Source organism: Polypterus senegalus, chromosome 13 (genome assembly GCF_016835505.1).
Source record: "Polypterus senegalus isolate Bchr_013 chromosome 13, ASM1683550v1, whole genome shotgun sequence".
Taxonomy (NCBI): Eukaryota; Metazoa; Chordata; class Cladistia; order Polypteriformes; family Polypteridae; genus Polypterus; species Polypterus senegalus.
The window spans coordinates 8,141,603-8,157,100 of record NC_053166.1 but is presented as its reverse complement, the minus strand read 5'-3'; the positions used below and the strand labels follow the sequence as shown (position 1 = coordinate 8,157,100).

At 44.0% G+C, this 15,498-nt stretch overlaps 2 protein-coding genes across 2 annotated transcripts in view; one reads left to right on the top strand and one right to left on the bottom strand.

Annotated features, from left to right (window-relative positions):
• Positions 1-227: 227 nt before the first annotated feature.
• LOC120543228 (serine protease inhibitor Kazal-type 1-like) lies at positions 228-3,851 on the top strand. The gene is made up of 4 exons (XM_039776175.1): positions 228-331; positions 1,375-1,406; positions 1,484-1,593; positions 3,678-3,851. The coding sequence occupies exons 1-4, from the start codon at positions 280-282 to the stop codon at positions 3,721-3,723; spliced, it is 240 nt and encodes a 79-aa protein (XP_039632109.1). The 5' UTR covers positions 228-279; the 3' UTR covers positions 3,724-3,851.
• A 7,216-nt stretch (positions 3,852-11,067) lies between these two features.
• The window catches only part of LOC120543091 (serine protease inhibitor Kazal-type 1-like), a 45,435-nt gene continuing 41,004 nt past the window's right edge, over positions 11,068-15,498 (bottom strand). Inside the window, exons 2-4 of the mRNA XM_039775941.1 lie at positions 14,496-14,527; positions 14,303-14,412; positions 11,068-11,246 (exon numbers count right to left, since the gene is read on the bottom strand). Of these exons, the coding sequence (XP_039631875.1) occupies positions 11,201-11,246; positions 14,303-14,412; positions 14,496-14,527 (188 nt within the window). The 3' untranslated portion in view covers positions 11,068-11,200. The remainder of the gene's footprint in view (positions 11,247-14,302; positions 14,413-14,495; positions 14,528-15,498) is intronic.

Here is a 15,498-nt window from a genome sequence, read left to right as displayed (position 1 = left end):
GCACAAGTGAGGGGAGACACCTTAGAAACTGAGAATGAAGAGTCACATCAGGGAGCACACAGGCCACGTAGCACACGCCACACCAGCGATCTATCTATGTGACATGTGTATCTCCAAGGCCTTTCGTAATTTAAAATAGATTTGAATTTTTGTAATTGGGAGGCTCATGCCTGTAAGGTGTTTTTTAATTCATTTTCCTGATATGCCGCCTTATAAATTGAGGGTAGCAGCATTTTGGGCAGCCAGTCTGAGTCAGACACGCCAACAAGACGAGTCAAGATGGCTGCCATGCGCCTCCTGCTGCTGTGCGTCGCCTTAATTTGCCTCTCAGGTGAGATTCCTGCTTATTCAGTTCAAGTCTTTTCCACAGTAGTCAGTTTGGTGGGAAAAAATAAAAATGATTAGGAAAATTGGCTTTAAGAAGGTTTAAGGGGAACGAATTCAATTTTGTTCAAGTTTAATTCTGATTTCTACTCGTGTGTGTTTTGTGTGTTCTCTCCCTGTGAGTTTTGTTACTGATGATCTATTTCTTCTCTAACATGAACATGTTAAATATGTTTAATTTAAGTGTAGTTGTGCTTATAACTTTACACACCCCTGGCAGAACCTGTAAAATGACAGCCATTTTAATAAAACACGAGTGGTCTGACAAAGCGCCCTTCTTTTAATAGGTGGAGTGGCCTGGTAAAGCTTTGTGACGTCAGGGAGAACACGGGATGCGAACTCTCATATCCTAATGGCGGGCAGCAGCACTACCACTGTGCCACGGCGTCACCTGGGTTGTATATAAATTATGAGGAGGTATAAAAAACACTATATAGTACAGAGAGTATATAGAGAGACATGAAAGGCTTTAAAGGACAGATAGATATTGAAAGGCATTATGTAAAAAATATTAACTCATCTTTGACATGTGAGAGGAAAGCCTGATGACAAACCCATGCAGACTCCACGTAGATGATGACCCGTCATGGGGTTCAAGCTCTGGACGTGGCGTCTTTGAGGCAGCACTAATGTTGTTGCCCTACCTTGCCTTTTCATTTTGATGGCCGCCTTGCCCACCTGCTCAGCTGTTTCTGTATCTCCTTAATGGGATCTCCAGGAGGGAATGTCAGCCCCTCAGGATCACACAAGGGTTGCTGGAGAGGAGCCCACTGAGGAGTTTGTGCCTTCATAGTACATCAGAGCAGCACATGCTGTGTATGACGATGGCATTGACGGATGAATTTTGTGTGATGTGATGTCTGATGTGATGATATATTCGTACTATTAAGTCCTCCTAAATGTTTATTTCTGACAGTGGATGAAGATTTACATTTTTTAGATGTTTCATGGAGTTTTCAATGACGGGTTTCACCCTGTTTTCCTCCACAGACTTGACAAGTGCAGCAGACCTCCCACCACAGGTAAGGGTCTCCTCAGTTTTCTCCTTCAGCGCCCAGCTGCTTACATCTACCTGACCTTCTACTTTCCATTTCTGTAGCCCAACTGTCAGGACCTCAGGAATGTTCGCTGCGATATTCTCCGCAGCCCCATGTGTGGCAATGATGGCCGTACCTACAGCAACATCTGCTCATACTGTAGTATGAAACGGTGAGTAACAAGGGCTTTGAAACCCACCTGAGTGTTCAGATATTGACGTTAAGACAGCTAATTTGAACCTATGACAGAATCAATGGAGGGGAATGAAGAAGTCTGCACCAGCATGAAGAACTTTCTGTGTGTGAGAGACCCCTATCACAGGGCAATTTTGGGAGGGTGAGGTCAGAGGGTGCTTGTTGTTATCAGATCACATGACTTCAAACTGGGAATGTCAAAGTGGCCACTGATGTTAGAGATCTTGTCTCCTGAGCATGTCATTTTAAGGTCATGTCCCATTACAAGAAAATCTGCTAATGCTTTTAGGGCTGCTGGCACAGAATTTTGAGGGTCCGATACATACAGTACCATATCATCTGCATATTTTGATATTTTCTGTTCAAGTCCTTCTCTGAGAATCTCCTTCATCTCTGATGCCTTTTGAAAGTAAACAGCCAGTGGTTCAATGGCTATTGCAATGAGCAAAGGTGATAAGGGGCATCCTTGTCACAGACCGCATTCTAGTTTGAAGTTATCTGAAATAATGTTGTGAATACGAACTGAGGCTTCTGGACTACCATAAAGTAATGTGATCAATGCACTTATGTTTGGGCCAAAGTCAAATTTGAGCAATGTGGTGAACAGGTCGTCCCATTGAAGCGTATCATCTGATCTGACATTGACTTAATATGACATGCTCTGGGGTTTATAGTCTTTCAAAATGGTGTACTCAGACGATGAACTCAGCTACACCAGTCGTCAAGGGTGACACCTCCTCTGTCTAGAAATGGTTTAATGTGACCTGCCCTGTGATTATAGTCATGTGATCAAATTTCCTAAGGTGATGAGATCTGCTACTGGAGTCATTAAGTTTGACATTCCCGCTGACTCAAAGTCAAACAATGTGACACCATTGTAATGTGACAACCCTGGGATTTCTAGTCACATGATCCAATATCTTCAGGTGACAAGATCAGCACCTGCACTTGTCAAGTGTGACATCCTCTCTGAAGAGCACTAATGTGACGTTGGTTTAAGACTGTCACCCTCAGTGTGGCTGACATTATTGGTGTGTGACTTTGTTTAACATCCGCGACTGACATCTGAGGACAAAACTGCAAACTCCGTCACCTGCAGGTCTATGTGTTAAGTTGAGACCAGCAAATCTCACTCAGTGGGCCACGATGGCCTTCAGGTGAGCAGTGAAGGGGTCTCGAGGTCAGGCAGGTGTTTGAGGTGAAGAAGACAAACCTTCATAGTTCAGGTAATTCTACTCAGTGATGATGGCACCTCAGAGTGCCTGTTGATTGGCACACATGTGTCACATTGTCACTGAACTCTGCACTCATCGCACGTCACACAAGAGCAGCTGGCCTTCACATTTCTGAGGATGACTGTGGTATTTTAATCATTTATTCTTTTTCTCCATTTTGAACCCCTGCTCTCCTTCATCCCCACCTTCTATTTTACAGATGTTCCCTACCTAACCTTTATATTAGTCAGATCATCTTGAGTCTCCTTTCAGTTGTTTCCATATTTGCACAAAGTGTCATTGACAACGGTCAGAAGATCTGTGACTGGGAGTGAACAGGCAGGTTTAGGACTTTTATATAGCGCCTTTCAGGGTGTGTAGTGAAGCAGCTTGCAGTCAGGACACAGTGGCTTCCTTTGTTTTACACTCAGATCGCAGGCAGGTCATGTAATTGGCACAGTGGTCCGGCATGCCAGGTGTGTTTGGGGTCATCTGAACTTTTTCATAATTATTAGTCACTTTTATCCTCATTCATCATGAGAGGACCATGTCAGCCAGCACTTATTTGACATGATGAGTTACAAACAGTTTAGATATCCCATAATATTCTACATATTGACTCCCTGTATGCAGTGTGCTCCTTTTAAATAACTAAGCCGTCGTGCTGAGTGGGCAGTGGTCACCTGATCCAGGACCACCACAGGTGTTGCCGTCCCATACCTGCCTCAGGTGTGCAGGTGGTGCTGAGCGTGGCTCTCAAAGTCTCCTGTGAGTGGAATGAAGGAAGCGTCACGGAGTGGACATCTTGGTTCAGTGCTTTAATTCTTCACATGTCTTTCCTTTACAGAAATTCAATTACTCCAATGTATGTTGTAAAAAATGGAGCTTGCTGAATCCATAATGGAACCCCTGGATGTTTGCTGATTTTCGCTTTGCTTTGCACTTTTCAAGCCCCCTTTGCCCCTCTGCTGACCCCTGCATCCTTTAAAATCTGAAATAAATATTTCCTTGTAGCATGAAATCTGATCTCTGCCTCTTCTTTATTGTGAATTTCTCACTTATTCATCAAAGTGACCTCCAAATCGTGCCTGCGTACCACAGATCTTTCCAGATTTCCACACTGTAAGGCCTGGCTGGTGTGACGGCTCTTTCTAGTGACACTGCTGGATGCTGTGCCTGCCACTGGAGGATTTCATAAGTGACTTTTCCGCACAGGGCCTTTCTATTGTGAACTTCATTTTGTCCACTAGGTGGCATAACAGGCAGGGTGGCTCCCTGGATGACAAAGGATGTCATTGGTGAAGGCGGAGTTTAGTGCCTTATGATTGTATATAGCGCCTTTCATCATGAACAGCAGCTCTTTTCATATTTCAATACTATGAGGGCTGGCTGTTCCAACAACTTCCTCATCTCATCGGGAGTCACTCTTTTAATGACTGAATATGACACTTTGTGACTTCATATAGCGCCTTTCTTTTGTGAACACCAGTTGCTCCTGCATTTCTGTACTGTGAGGTCTAGTAGGCATACTGACTTACTGGTGACACAAAGTCAATGGCCGGCTTTGAATTTGTGACCTTATGATTTTATATAGGAGCGGCACGGTGTCGCAGTGGTAGCGCTGCTGCCTCGCAGTTAGGAGACCCGGGTTGGATTCCTGGGTCATCCCTGCGTGGAGTTTGCATCTTCTCCCTGTATCTGCATGGGTTTCCTCAGGGTGCTCCAGTTTCCTACAACAGTCCAAAGACATGCAGGTTAGGTGCATTGGTGGTCCTTAATTGTCCTTGGTGTGTGTGTGTGCCCTGCGGTGGGTTGGCGCCCTGCCTGGGTTTTTTTTCCTGCCTTGCACCCTGTGCTGCCTGGGACTGGCTCCAGCAGACCCCCATGACCCTGTGTTTGGATATAGCTTATTTGTGTAATGTTTGACTGACTGATTTTATATAGCGCCTTTCATCTTGAACACCTGATTTTGTCCCATTTCTGTCCACTGCGAGCCATGACAAGTGCAGTGACTCACTAAGTTCACAGAGTGTCACTCTTGGTGGCTGAATGTGCCACCGTTTCATTTTTGATTTAGAATAAATTTGCACAACCTTCAGGAAACATGTTGTCACTTTGCCATTATGGGTTCTTTTCAGTGTAGATTGGTAGATAAGAATGGCACATTAATCCTTTAAAAGTACATTTACAACACAATAAAGTGTACAAAACGTTAAAGAGGGCTGTAATGGAAAGAAAAGGATAGTCCAGTATCCTGACCAGGGTGGCTGCCAGTTCCTTGACTGAGTGGGAGGCCTGCTGGAAAAGACAAAAAGTGGCTGCTGCTGGTAGTTATGTCTACCTCGCTGTTCCCAGTGCACACGATGGCAGCATCTCACTGGTGGTTCTCCCATATGGAGACTTGCAAGGCAGGCTGGGAGTTGTAGTCAAGTCAAACTTTATTTAAAAAGCACATTTACAACAAGCAAAACTGAGGCAAAGTGCTGTAGAAAAAAGAATAAAAGAGGCAGTTAAATATATTAACATTTTTATACATGTAAAGATCTATACATAGTCATATAGACATATATATATATATAGTCACACATAGAGACAGCAGAAGGGCTCATACCGAGATAATTCCATGCCAGACCAGAGGGTGGCAGGGTGCACTAATCATCCCTCTTTGTCATCAGCAGAACAACCACAGGAGATTTCCCCAGGACTTCGGGATGTCACTTCTGTTTCCTGGCCCGGTGACATCATTCCTCCCTGCCTGACTTTAAATCCACCATCATTGCCTGTTATGATGGTTCTATTGTTGGACTGAAGTCTGTTGAGACCTGTTCTGTGGAACCAACCTTTCAATTTTGGCAGACTAAGTCAAGTATATGGACGGCTGCCCCCAAACATCTTCTTATGTCCGTCCAATCTTTTCACTATATATATACTATATACTTTAAATATATATAGAACTGCAAACATAATCAACCATTCCATAAACGATTAACTTACAATATCCACAGATCCTTACATACATATTTATAATCATGAATGTACAGGAGCCAACATATACAAACGTAATGCCAACCTCTTGCAGAGTCAAATGCCAACTAGAAGAGATAAGACTTTCATGATGACTTCAAAACTGCCAGTGTTGGGACAAACCTAATTTAATAAGACAAGCCACTCCAGCCACGGCGAATGCCCGATGCCCCCCTGTCCTTCAGCCTCGACCTCAATCTGCCTAGCAGACCGCAGAGCTCTTGTTGGCACATACAAGTGAAGAAGTTCTGAAAGGTAAGACGAGGCAGATCCACTCAAACTTTCAAAAACAAGTCATTGAATTTGAAAATCAAGTCTGAGGTGGACAGTCCCATGAGACAGTCATATCGGGGTCTTTGGGTGACAATGGGGTGGGGGTCTGTAGGAGAATAGTATAACTTCTGTGGATGAGACTACAAGGGAGGTGCTGAAGGAGGAAAGAAAGCAGATGAATGTTTTGTACTGAAGTGGAAGAGGATTTGGAGGTCTGAAGGGGGTGATGTAAAATGAAAAAAGAAATCTTGTATTTGAACCCGAGACTGTGCCGTTTATTTGAGTTTCAGGGTTTGGAGGTCAGTGGTGCCCCCTACTGATTATTCATCCAGTTGCTATGTTATTCTAAAAGATAACACATCACAAAAACAGTTAGTAGTAAAATTAACAGCATTTTTCATTCCAACAGATGGCACATCACTCAAATGAACACTGCCTTTACGAATCCCATATCAAATGGCATGTAACATGGACATGGACATTACAAGGTGCACCGCAAACATTTAACGCTGATGTCTGTGTTGAGTAGTTAGATTTCAACCCGTCTTAAACAGGTGGTACAGCTGGTGGCACCATCTGCTGGAATGTATAGTGTAATAAAAAGCATTGCATTTGTCATTCCAACAGATGGCACATCACAACAGTCAGTGGTGTCCTCTACTGGTGTTTTGTCCAGTTGTTATGTTATTCTAAAAGATAACACATCACAAACATTTAGTAGTAAAATTAATAATAATATTTTATTTATTTGTAGGCGCCTTTCTAAACACTCAAGGACACTGAACAAAAGACAGAGCACAGATTATAAACTAAAGTAAAATACAAAAGTTAAAATCAGACAGAGCAATTCAATATTTCTAAGCTCAGGTGGTGGTGAGTTCCAAAGCTGGAGAGCAGAGCAACTGAATGCTGTGCCCCCCTCCATAGTGGTAAGACGGACGAAGGGGACAGTCAAGTGGATGGAGGAAGAGGATCTGAGGGTATGGGAGGGAATAGCGACATGGAGGAGGACAGACAGAGGATGTGGAGAGCCTTAAAAATTAGTAGGAGAATTTTGAATTGAATTCGGAACTGAACTGGAAGCCAATGAAGCTGCTGCACAATGGAAGTGATGTGGTGAGTAGAGGGGGTTCTAGTAATGATCCGGGCGGGCAGCTTTCTAAATTAGAAGATTTTGCAGGCTGTGTGATTAACAAGCAGGAGCTCAAAGGCCGAGTCAGGTTTACTTTTAAAGAGAGGAAGGTCGCCTCCTGGAGGAACATGTTTGAATTACAGTTTCCTTTTATGGCCAACTGTGATGCTTGTGCTGAGTTCAAGTTTGGAAATCAAGAGAGCCCTCTAGTGGGACATTTCAGAATTGTAATGTACAAGGTGGGCCAAGTTTAATGTTGGAGTTGAAGGGGGCCTTCCGGTGGGACATTTCATTTTTCATCTCACTTTCTGAAACCAGTTGTCGTGGTGAGGGTCATGGTGGCAGCAGACCAAGCAGGTCAATCCAGACCTTCCTGTCCCCCAGCTACAGATTCCTGATCTTCCATGCAAATATCTAGATGTTCCCATGACAGCTATCCTTTCAGTGTGTCCTGGGTCTGTCGCAAGGGTCTCCAGCCATTGGGATGTACCTCAAGCATTTCCATGGAGAGTCATCTGGGGGGCATCCTTACGACATGACCAAACCACTTCACCTGGCTACTCTCGATTGGGATCTCTAGATTTAGGCTCTCCAGAATTGCTGAGCTTCTTACCTTATCATGGAGTGTCAGCCCAGCCACCCTGCACAGAAACCTCCTTTCTTGTTGTGATCCCAATCTCCTTCTTTATGTCATTACCCACAGCTCACGACCACAGGTGAGGACAGAGATATAGGATGACTGGTAAACCGTGAGATTTGTCTTCATACTCGGCTCCTGCTTTAACACCACAGCTGGTCCAGAACCCCCAAAATGGCTGCCACCACTCCAATCCCCTCTTCATCAGCATCAGCACCTCAAACTTCCAGATGCTTACAGTCATGACAGGAAAGTTCAATGACTTTCCTAACTGTTCAGGTATAAAATGAAAACTTGGAAAAGAAGAGATTATCTAGATATGAATGAAGGAGCCTGTGGTGTGTAAGCCGCTGTGCACGGAGCAAATAAACATTTAATTACGCTAAACCAGCCTCACAGATCTGTTATCTGAAGTTTAAAATGATATCCTATTTCACTGACACTGTCCACCCAGTTACGATGTCCTGCTCATATGCAATTTGGTAAGGGATTTGTAAAAAGCAGTGCTAATGTTTATGATGCGCCATCTGTTGGAATGAAAAATGTGATTTGTTTTATGAAAAATGTGATTTGTTTTATTACAACAAATTGTTTATGATGCGCCATCTGTTGGAATGAAAAATGCGATTTGTTTGATTACAACAAATTGTTGTGATGTGCCATCTGCTGGAGTGAAAAATGCAATGCTTTTTTATTACACCATACATTCTTCCAGATGGTGCCACTAGCTATACTACCTGTTTAAGACGTGTTAAAATCTAACTAATCAAAACAGACATCAGCGTTAAATGTTTGCGGTGCACCATGTAATGTCCATGTCCATGTTACATGCCATTTGATATGGGATTCATAAATGCAGTTTTCACTTGTGTGATGCGCCATCTGTTGGAATGACAACTGCTGTTAATTTTACTACTAACTGTTTTTGTGATGTGTTATCTTTTAGGATAACATAGCAACTGGATGAATAATCAGTAGGGGGCACCACTGACCACCAAACCCTGAGACTCAAATAAACAGCACAGTCTTGGGTTCAAACACAAGTTGTTTTTTTTTTTGTCATTTTACATCACCTCCTACAGACCTCCAAATCCTCTTCCACTGCAGTACAAAACATTCATCTGCTTTCTTTCCTCCTTCTGCACTTCCCTTGTAGTCTCATCCACAGTCCTCTCGACTCCGACAGCTGATGCAGGCTACTTACCTTATCATGGAGTGTCAGCCCAGCCACCCTCACCTCCTTTCTTGCTGTGATCAGAATGTCCTTCTTCATGTCATCCCACAGCTCATGGCCACAGGTGAGGACAGAGATGTAGGATGACCTGGTAAACCATGAGATTTGTCTGTAGACTCAGCACCTGCTTTAACACCACAGCTGGTCCAGAAACCTGAAAATGGCTGCCGCCGCTCCAATCCCCTCATCATCAGCATCAACACCTCAAATCTTCTGGATGCTTACAGTCATGACAGGTAAGTTCAATGACTTTCCTAACAGTAAAAGTATAAAATGCAAGCTTGGAACGCAAAAGGATATCTAGATATGAATGAAGGAGCCTGTGGTGTGTAAGCCGCTGTGCACGGAGCAAATAAACATTTAATTACGCTAAACCAACCTCACATCTAGGGCTGTAAGTCATCTTTGGTGAGTCTCTAAAAGCTCTGCACATCTGAATTTGGGCTGCTCATCAACTTCTTCCTAACAGATACTCTCAAAATTCAGTAGATTGGATGGGAAGCACCTGTGAACTGCCATCGTCAAGTCTCTCACGTGAGTTGGCCAACCGAGGACCCTCTTGTCCTGAAGCTACTCCAGAGTGGTCTTCGCTGCGTTCTTCAGGTAGTTGTCGTACTGAGAGAAGAGCCATCACTCCAGTCTGAGGTGGTGTGCTCTCTGCAGCAGGTTTTTCTTCAAGATCCTCTCTGTATTTGGCTTCATTCATCCTCTCCTCAGTTCTGACCAGTCTCGCTGTCCCTGAGCCCCCATAGCCTGACGCTGCCACCACCAGGGTCACCAACATCATTTGCTTCAAAGGGCAATGCTCAGGAATGACTTGGCTCATCAGTACATATGTAAAGGCGCTATACAAAGTCATCAGCAGGAGATCTCAACCTCCAGCAGTGACGGTGTCACCCAGTAGTCACTGTACCTGCTGGGACTCTTCACACAGAAATATGAAAATCAATGGTGTTTATTGTTTATAATAAGAAAAGGCGCTATATAATGATAAGGTGGCAGGTCCAGTCTCCAAGAGTGACTTCTTGTGAGCTGAGTGAGTCTCTCTGTGTGCCTGCCAGGTCTCATAATACAGAAATGTGGAAAGAAGAAACATTCATGATGGAAAGGCGCCATAAAAAGGCCACACCATCAAATCATGACTTGTAATTTTCAGGTTCTATCAGAAAGCTGACGAGTCTCTACACCTGCTGGTCCTTTGATATTAAAGGGATTGGTGTTCATGATAGCAAGGCACTATATAACAAAAGACACTAAAGAAGGTAATAAGGGGGCACATTCAGCCACCAAGAGTGACACTCTGTGAGCTTAGCGAGTCACTGCACTTGACATGGATCTCAGTAGACAACAATGGAACAAAATCTGATGTTCATGATGAAAGGCACTATATAAATTCATAAGGTCACAAATTTAAAGCCGGCATTGACTTTGTGTCACCAGTGAGTCAGTATGCCTGTTAGACCTGGTGCTCACTAAACAAAGGCACTACATAACAAGGCACTATATAAAGTCACAACGTGTCATATTCAGTCTTCTAAAGAGTGACACACCATGAGATGAGGAAGTTGTTGTAACAACCAGCGCTCACAGTATTGAAATATTGTAAGAGCGAGCAGTGTTCATGATGGAAGGCGCTATATTAAATCATATGATAGCAAACTCAGCCTTCACCATTGACTTCCTTTGTCATCCAGGGAGCAACCCTGACTGTGAGGCCACCTAGTGGACATCATGAAGTTCACAATAGAATGGCCCTGTGCTTAAGAACTCCTCCAGTGACAGGCGCAGCGTCCAGCAGTGTCACTAGAAAGAGCTGTCACACCTGCCAGGCCTTACAATATGGAAATCAGGAAAGAACTGTGGTATGCAGTCATGATTTGGAGGTCACTTTGGATGAATATGAGAGAAACACAAATACAATTAAGATGAGGCTGATATCATATTTAATGCTAAAAGCAAATGTTTATTTCAGATTTAAAAGGCTGCAGGGCTCAGCAGAGGAGCAAAGGGGGCTTATGAAGTGTAAAGCGGAGTGAAGATCAGCAGACCTCCAGGTGGTCCTCTGTGGATTCAACAGGCTCCATGTTTGGCAATATATAGGGGACTGGTGGCACCTCTGTAAAGGAAAGACATGAGAAGAATAAGACCAGTGAGCCAAGATGTCCACTCCGTGACGCTTCCTTCATTCCACTCACAGGAGACTTTAAGAGCCGCACTCAGCACCACCTGCACACCTGAGACAGGTATGTGAGGGCAACACCTGTGGTGGTCCTGTATCAGGTGACCACTGCCCACTCAGCACGACAGCTTAGTTAATAAAAGGAGCACACTGCATACAGGGAGTTCAAATGTAGAATATTATGGGATATCTGAACTGTTTCTATCTCGTTATGTTAATGATGTTGTACACTCGTGATGACCGAGGCCAGAAGTGACCACCATGCCAATTAAAGGACCTGCCTGTGACCTGAGTGTAAAACAAAGGAAGGCCACTATGTCCTCCCTGCAAGCTGAAAGGCGCTATATAGAAGTCCTAAACCTGCCTGTTCACTCCCAGTCACAGATCTTCTGACTGTTGCCTGTGACACTTTATGGAAATATGGAAACAACTGATAGGAGACTCAAGATGGTCTTACGAATAGAAAAGTTAGGTGGGGAACAGAAATAGTAGGTTAGGATGAAAAAGAGCAGGGGTTCAAAATGGAGAAAAAGAATAAATGATTAAAATACCACAGTCATCCTCAGCAACGTGACGTGTGTTGTGACGAGTACCAAGTTCAGTGACAATGTGACATGTGTGTGTGTCAATCAACATGCACTCTGAGGTGCCATCATCACTGAGTAGAATTACCTGAACTCTGAACTTTTAACTTCTTCACCTCAAACACCTGCCTGACTACGAGACCCCCTCACTGCTCACCTGAAGGCCATCGCGGCCCACTGAGTGAGATTTGCTGGTCACAACTTAACACACAGACCTGCAGGTGACAGAGTTTGATCTTTTGGGCACAGATGTCAGTCACCGATGTTAAACAAAGTCACACAACGATAATGTCAGCCGCACTGAAGGTGACAGTCTTAAACTGACGTCACATTACTACTCTTCAGAGGGGATGTCACACTTGACAACTACAGTTGCTGATCTTGTCACCCGAGTATGTCAGTTTATTTGATGAGAACTTGCTGGTGACGTCACCCTACACGACGTCCAGTCACAGTTGATGTCAAACTTGCCGACTGTCTTGCTGAACTTTTTGCCTGCGTATCTCAAATTACACGACTAGAAATCTCTGGGGATGTCATCTTCAATGACTCCGTGGTGACAGCCAGCTCAGTGTCACATTTCCAAACTGCCACATGTCCTTCATTGTTAGTGACAGCCAGTAATGTGTTGCCTGTTTAGCTGTTCCTCGTGTTCAGGGTTGACAGGTTTGGTGACTTCAGCCACCGTATCTCCCCCTTGTTTTAATTTCTCGATTTTTCTATTGGTTTGTAAAACACGAGACATCAGACAGACGAGTCCCTCCTCTCTATGCAGGGTCCAAAGCTGCCGTGTTGCTTTTCACTCATCGCAACATTCACTGGGCTGCACTTCCTGCTGATCACTCATTGGCTGTCAGCGTTACTGCACACAGGCTCCGCCCCTATACCAATGTCACCTGTTGGAAGCCACGAGTCACAAGTTGACAGAAAAGCCGGAGATGTCCAATGACATGACTGCCGGTCACACTATGACGGCCCCCCGACTCGATGACGTTACATAAACGAAGTCTACTAGTGAAAATAGCTGGAAAAATCTCTTAGTGTGACACGGCCTTAAAATGACATGCTCAGGTGACGAGATCACAAACAGCAGTGGCCACTTTGACTCTCTCTGCCAGTTTGAAGTTGTGTGATGTGACAACAAGCCCCCTCTGACCTCACCCTCCTCTAACCGCCCTGTAAAGGTGGTCTCTCACAGACAGAAAGTTATTGATGGCAGTGCAGACTGAAGAAGAGAGGCCTGACAGACACAAACACAGGGAGAAGAATCAGAAAAGGGAAGAATTAAAGGATTAACAGCAGAAGTGCACTGCGGACCACCGGCTAACCCGCTCCCCCCAAACACACAGCAGCCTGGCCCTTCACTACACCGGAGTCTGATGATTTGTAAGACTTGACTAAAGAAAGAGGATCTAAGAAGTTTACAGGGAGAGTTTGGAGACTTTTAGTGAGAGGCTGACATTACTGTGTTTAACATTGGAGTTCACTTTGAAAAGGCGCTATATAAACTGTAAGCCACTGTGACGTGTCCTGTGTGTTCCTCAGTGAGTACGTTTATCAGCAGTGACACATTGTTGAAATGTGGATATTAGAGAGCTGTAACTGGAGACTATCTCAGGCTGGAAGTCACCTTTGAAAGGCGCTATATAAAGTTAAAACAATGTCTGTACTGTCACCGTCACTGTGGGGTCCCGAGTGACTCAATTCACCTGCCAGAGCTCACAGGACACAAATGAACTGTTTTATCTACAGAGTGGCTTAGGATGAGCGTCACTTTTAAAATGTCACCTCATGTTATTTTCAGACCTGGAGAGCATCCCAGTAGCACTAAGGCAGGACACCAGTCCATCACTGGGCCCACTCACACTTATACTGGGAGAAGTTGTGAATTGTCAATCAACCTAACCTAACCTATAAAGACACAAAGAACTTAGGATCTGAGCCCAATATTCAGAATGCATGAAGCAGCAGCGCTAATCACTGTGCCGCCATACCATTAAACTGTAAAAAGGCGCTATATAAAACAATAAGCTTCAATCCGAGTCTCCAAGTCTTTTTGTGATCCTTTGTGAGTCACTGCATCTCCAAGGAAACTTTGCTGCTCTATGAAAATCTCACTTTAAATGGAATTCACTATGAAAAGGCGCTATATATGTCTTTGGTTTGTTTGGTGACTTCCTATCATGACCTGCCTTGTGTGATCTCCTGCAGGTCCCCACCCTGCTGGGCCCATAATGGAATTAAAGTGCTGTGCTTTAACTGCAATGGGCCTTTAGATGGACTTCATTACACAAAAACACCAAACAGTCTTCCTCAGTCCCCGCCATTGATTCCCTCATAGATTCAAGTTAGCTGTCCAACCGCCAACATCTGAGAGCTCAGGTGGGTTTCAAAGCCCTTGTTACTCACCGTTTGACCACACAGTATGAGCAGACGCTGGCGTAGGTGTTGCCATTGCTGGCACACACGGGGTTGACGAGATTCGTGCAGTCAAGATTCACGAGGGCCTTACAGTTGGGCTACAGAAATGGAGAGCAGAAGGTCAGGTGGACATAAGCAGCCAGGAGGAAACCTAAAGAAGAACAACTGAGGAGACCCTTACCTGTGGGGGGATGTCTGCCCCGCTGGTCAAGTCTGAGGAAGAAAAGAGAGTGAAACCCGTCACTGAATACTCCCTGAAACATCTTGAAAAACTTAAATCTTCATCCAATTTCAGAAACAAACATTGAGGAGGACTTCTTGGTAAGAATCTGTCATCACATCACACGAAAAACACCCGTCAGTGTCATCATCACATACAGCATGTGCTGCACTGATGGGCTATGAAGGCACAAACTCCTCAGTGGGCTCCTCTCCAGCAAACCTTGTGTAATCCTGAGGAGCTGACATTCCCACCTGGAGATCACGTTAAGGAGACACAGAAACAGCTGAGCAGGTGGGCAAGGCGGCCATCAAAATGAAAATGCAAGGAAAGGCAATCAGATCAGTGGCAGGGCGGGGCAGTGGACATCATTCATCTATCTATCTATCTATCTATCTACTATATCTTTTTATCTATTTATATATTTTATATATTATCTATTTATATATACTACTAGGTGGCTCTGCCCCCCGCTCCCTTTTCTCACCAACCCCCGGGTTAGGTCCTGTGGAAATACAATGTAAAGTTTTTGTTTGTTTTGTTTTTTTTTAATGGGAATTTCTACATATGCATTCTGTTCACTTTTTATCTTAAAACTTCATAAAAAACAATATTTGGAATGAACTTTTCTTCAAGATCGGATTGAATTTTGATTCCTTATTTGTTTGGTCTTACAGCGTGATAATGCAATGTATAACTGTCTGTGAGTGAACATCGCTTCTTTGTCTCTTTAAAATAAACCGAATTTTCTTATGGTTCTCCCTGTGATTTATTAATTGTCACTGTAAAAGCTATTCTCACGTGAAACTGTTAACGTTGTAATACGAGTGGCATATCAAGATCTCCTTTTTGCCCGAACATCGTTTCGAGTTCACTCAATAAAAATAAGACTTTCTGATAAAACAATCTAATTCCGAAAGCGGGATGATCCAGAGCCCATGTAGCCGGTGTAATTATTCTGAAG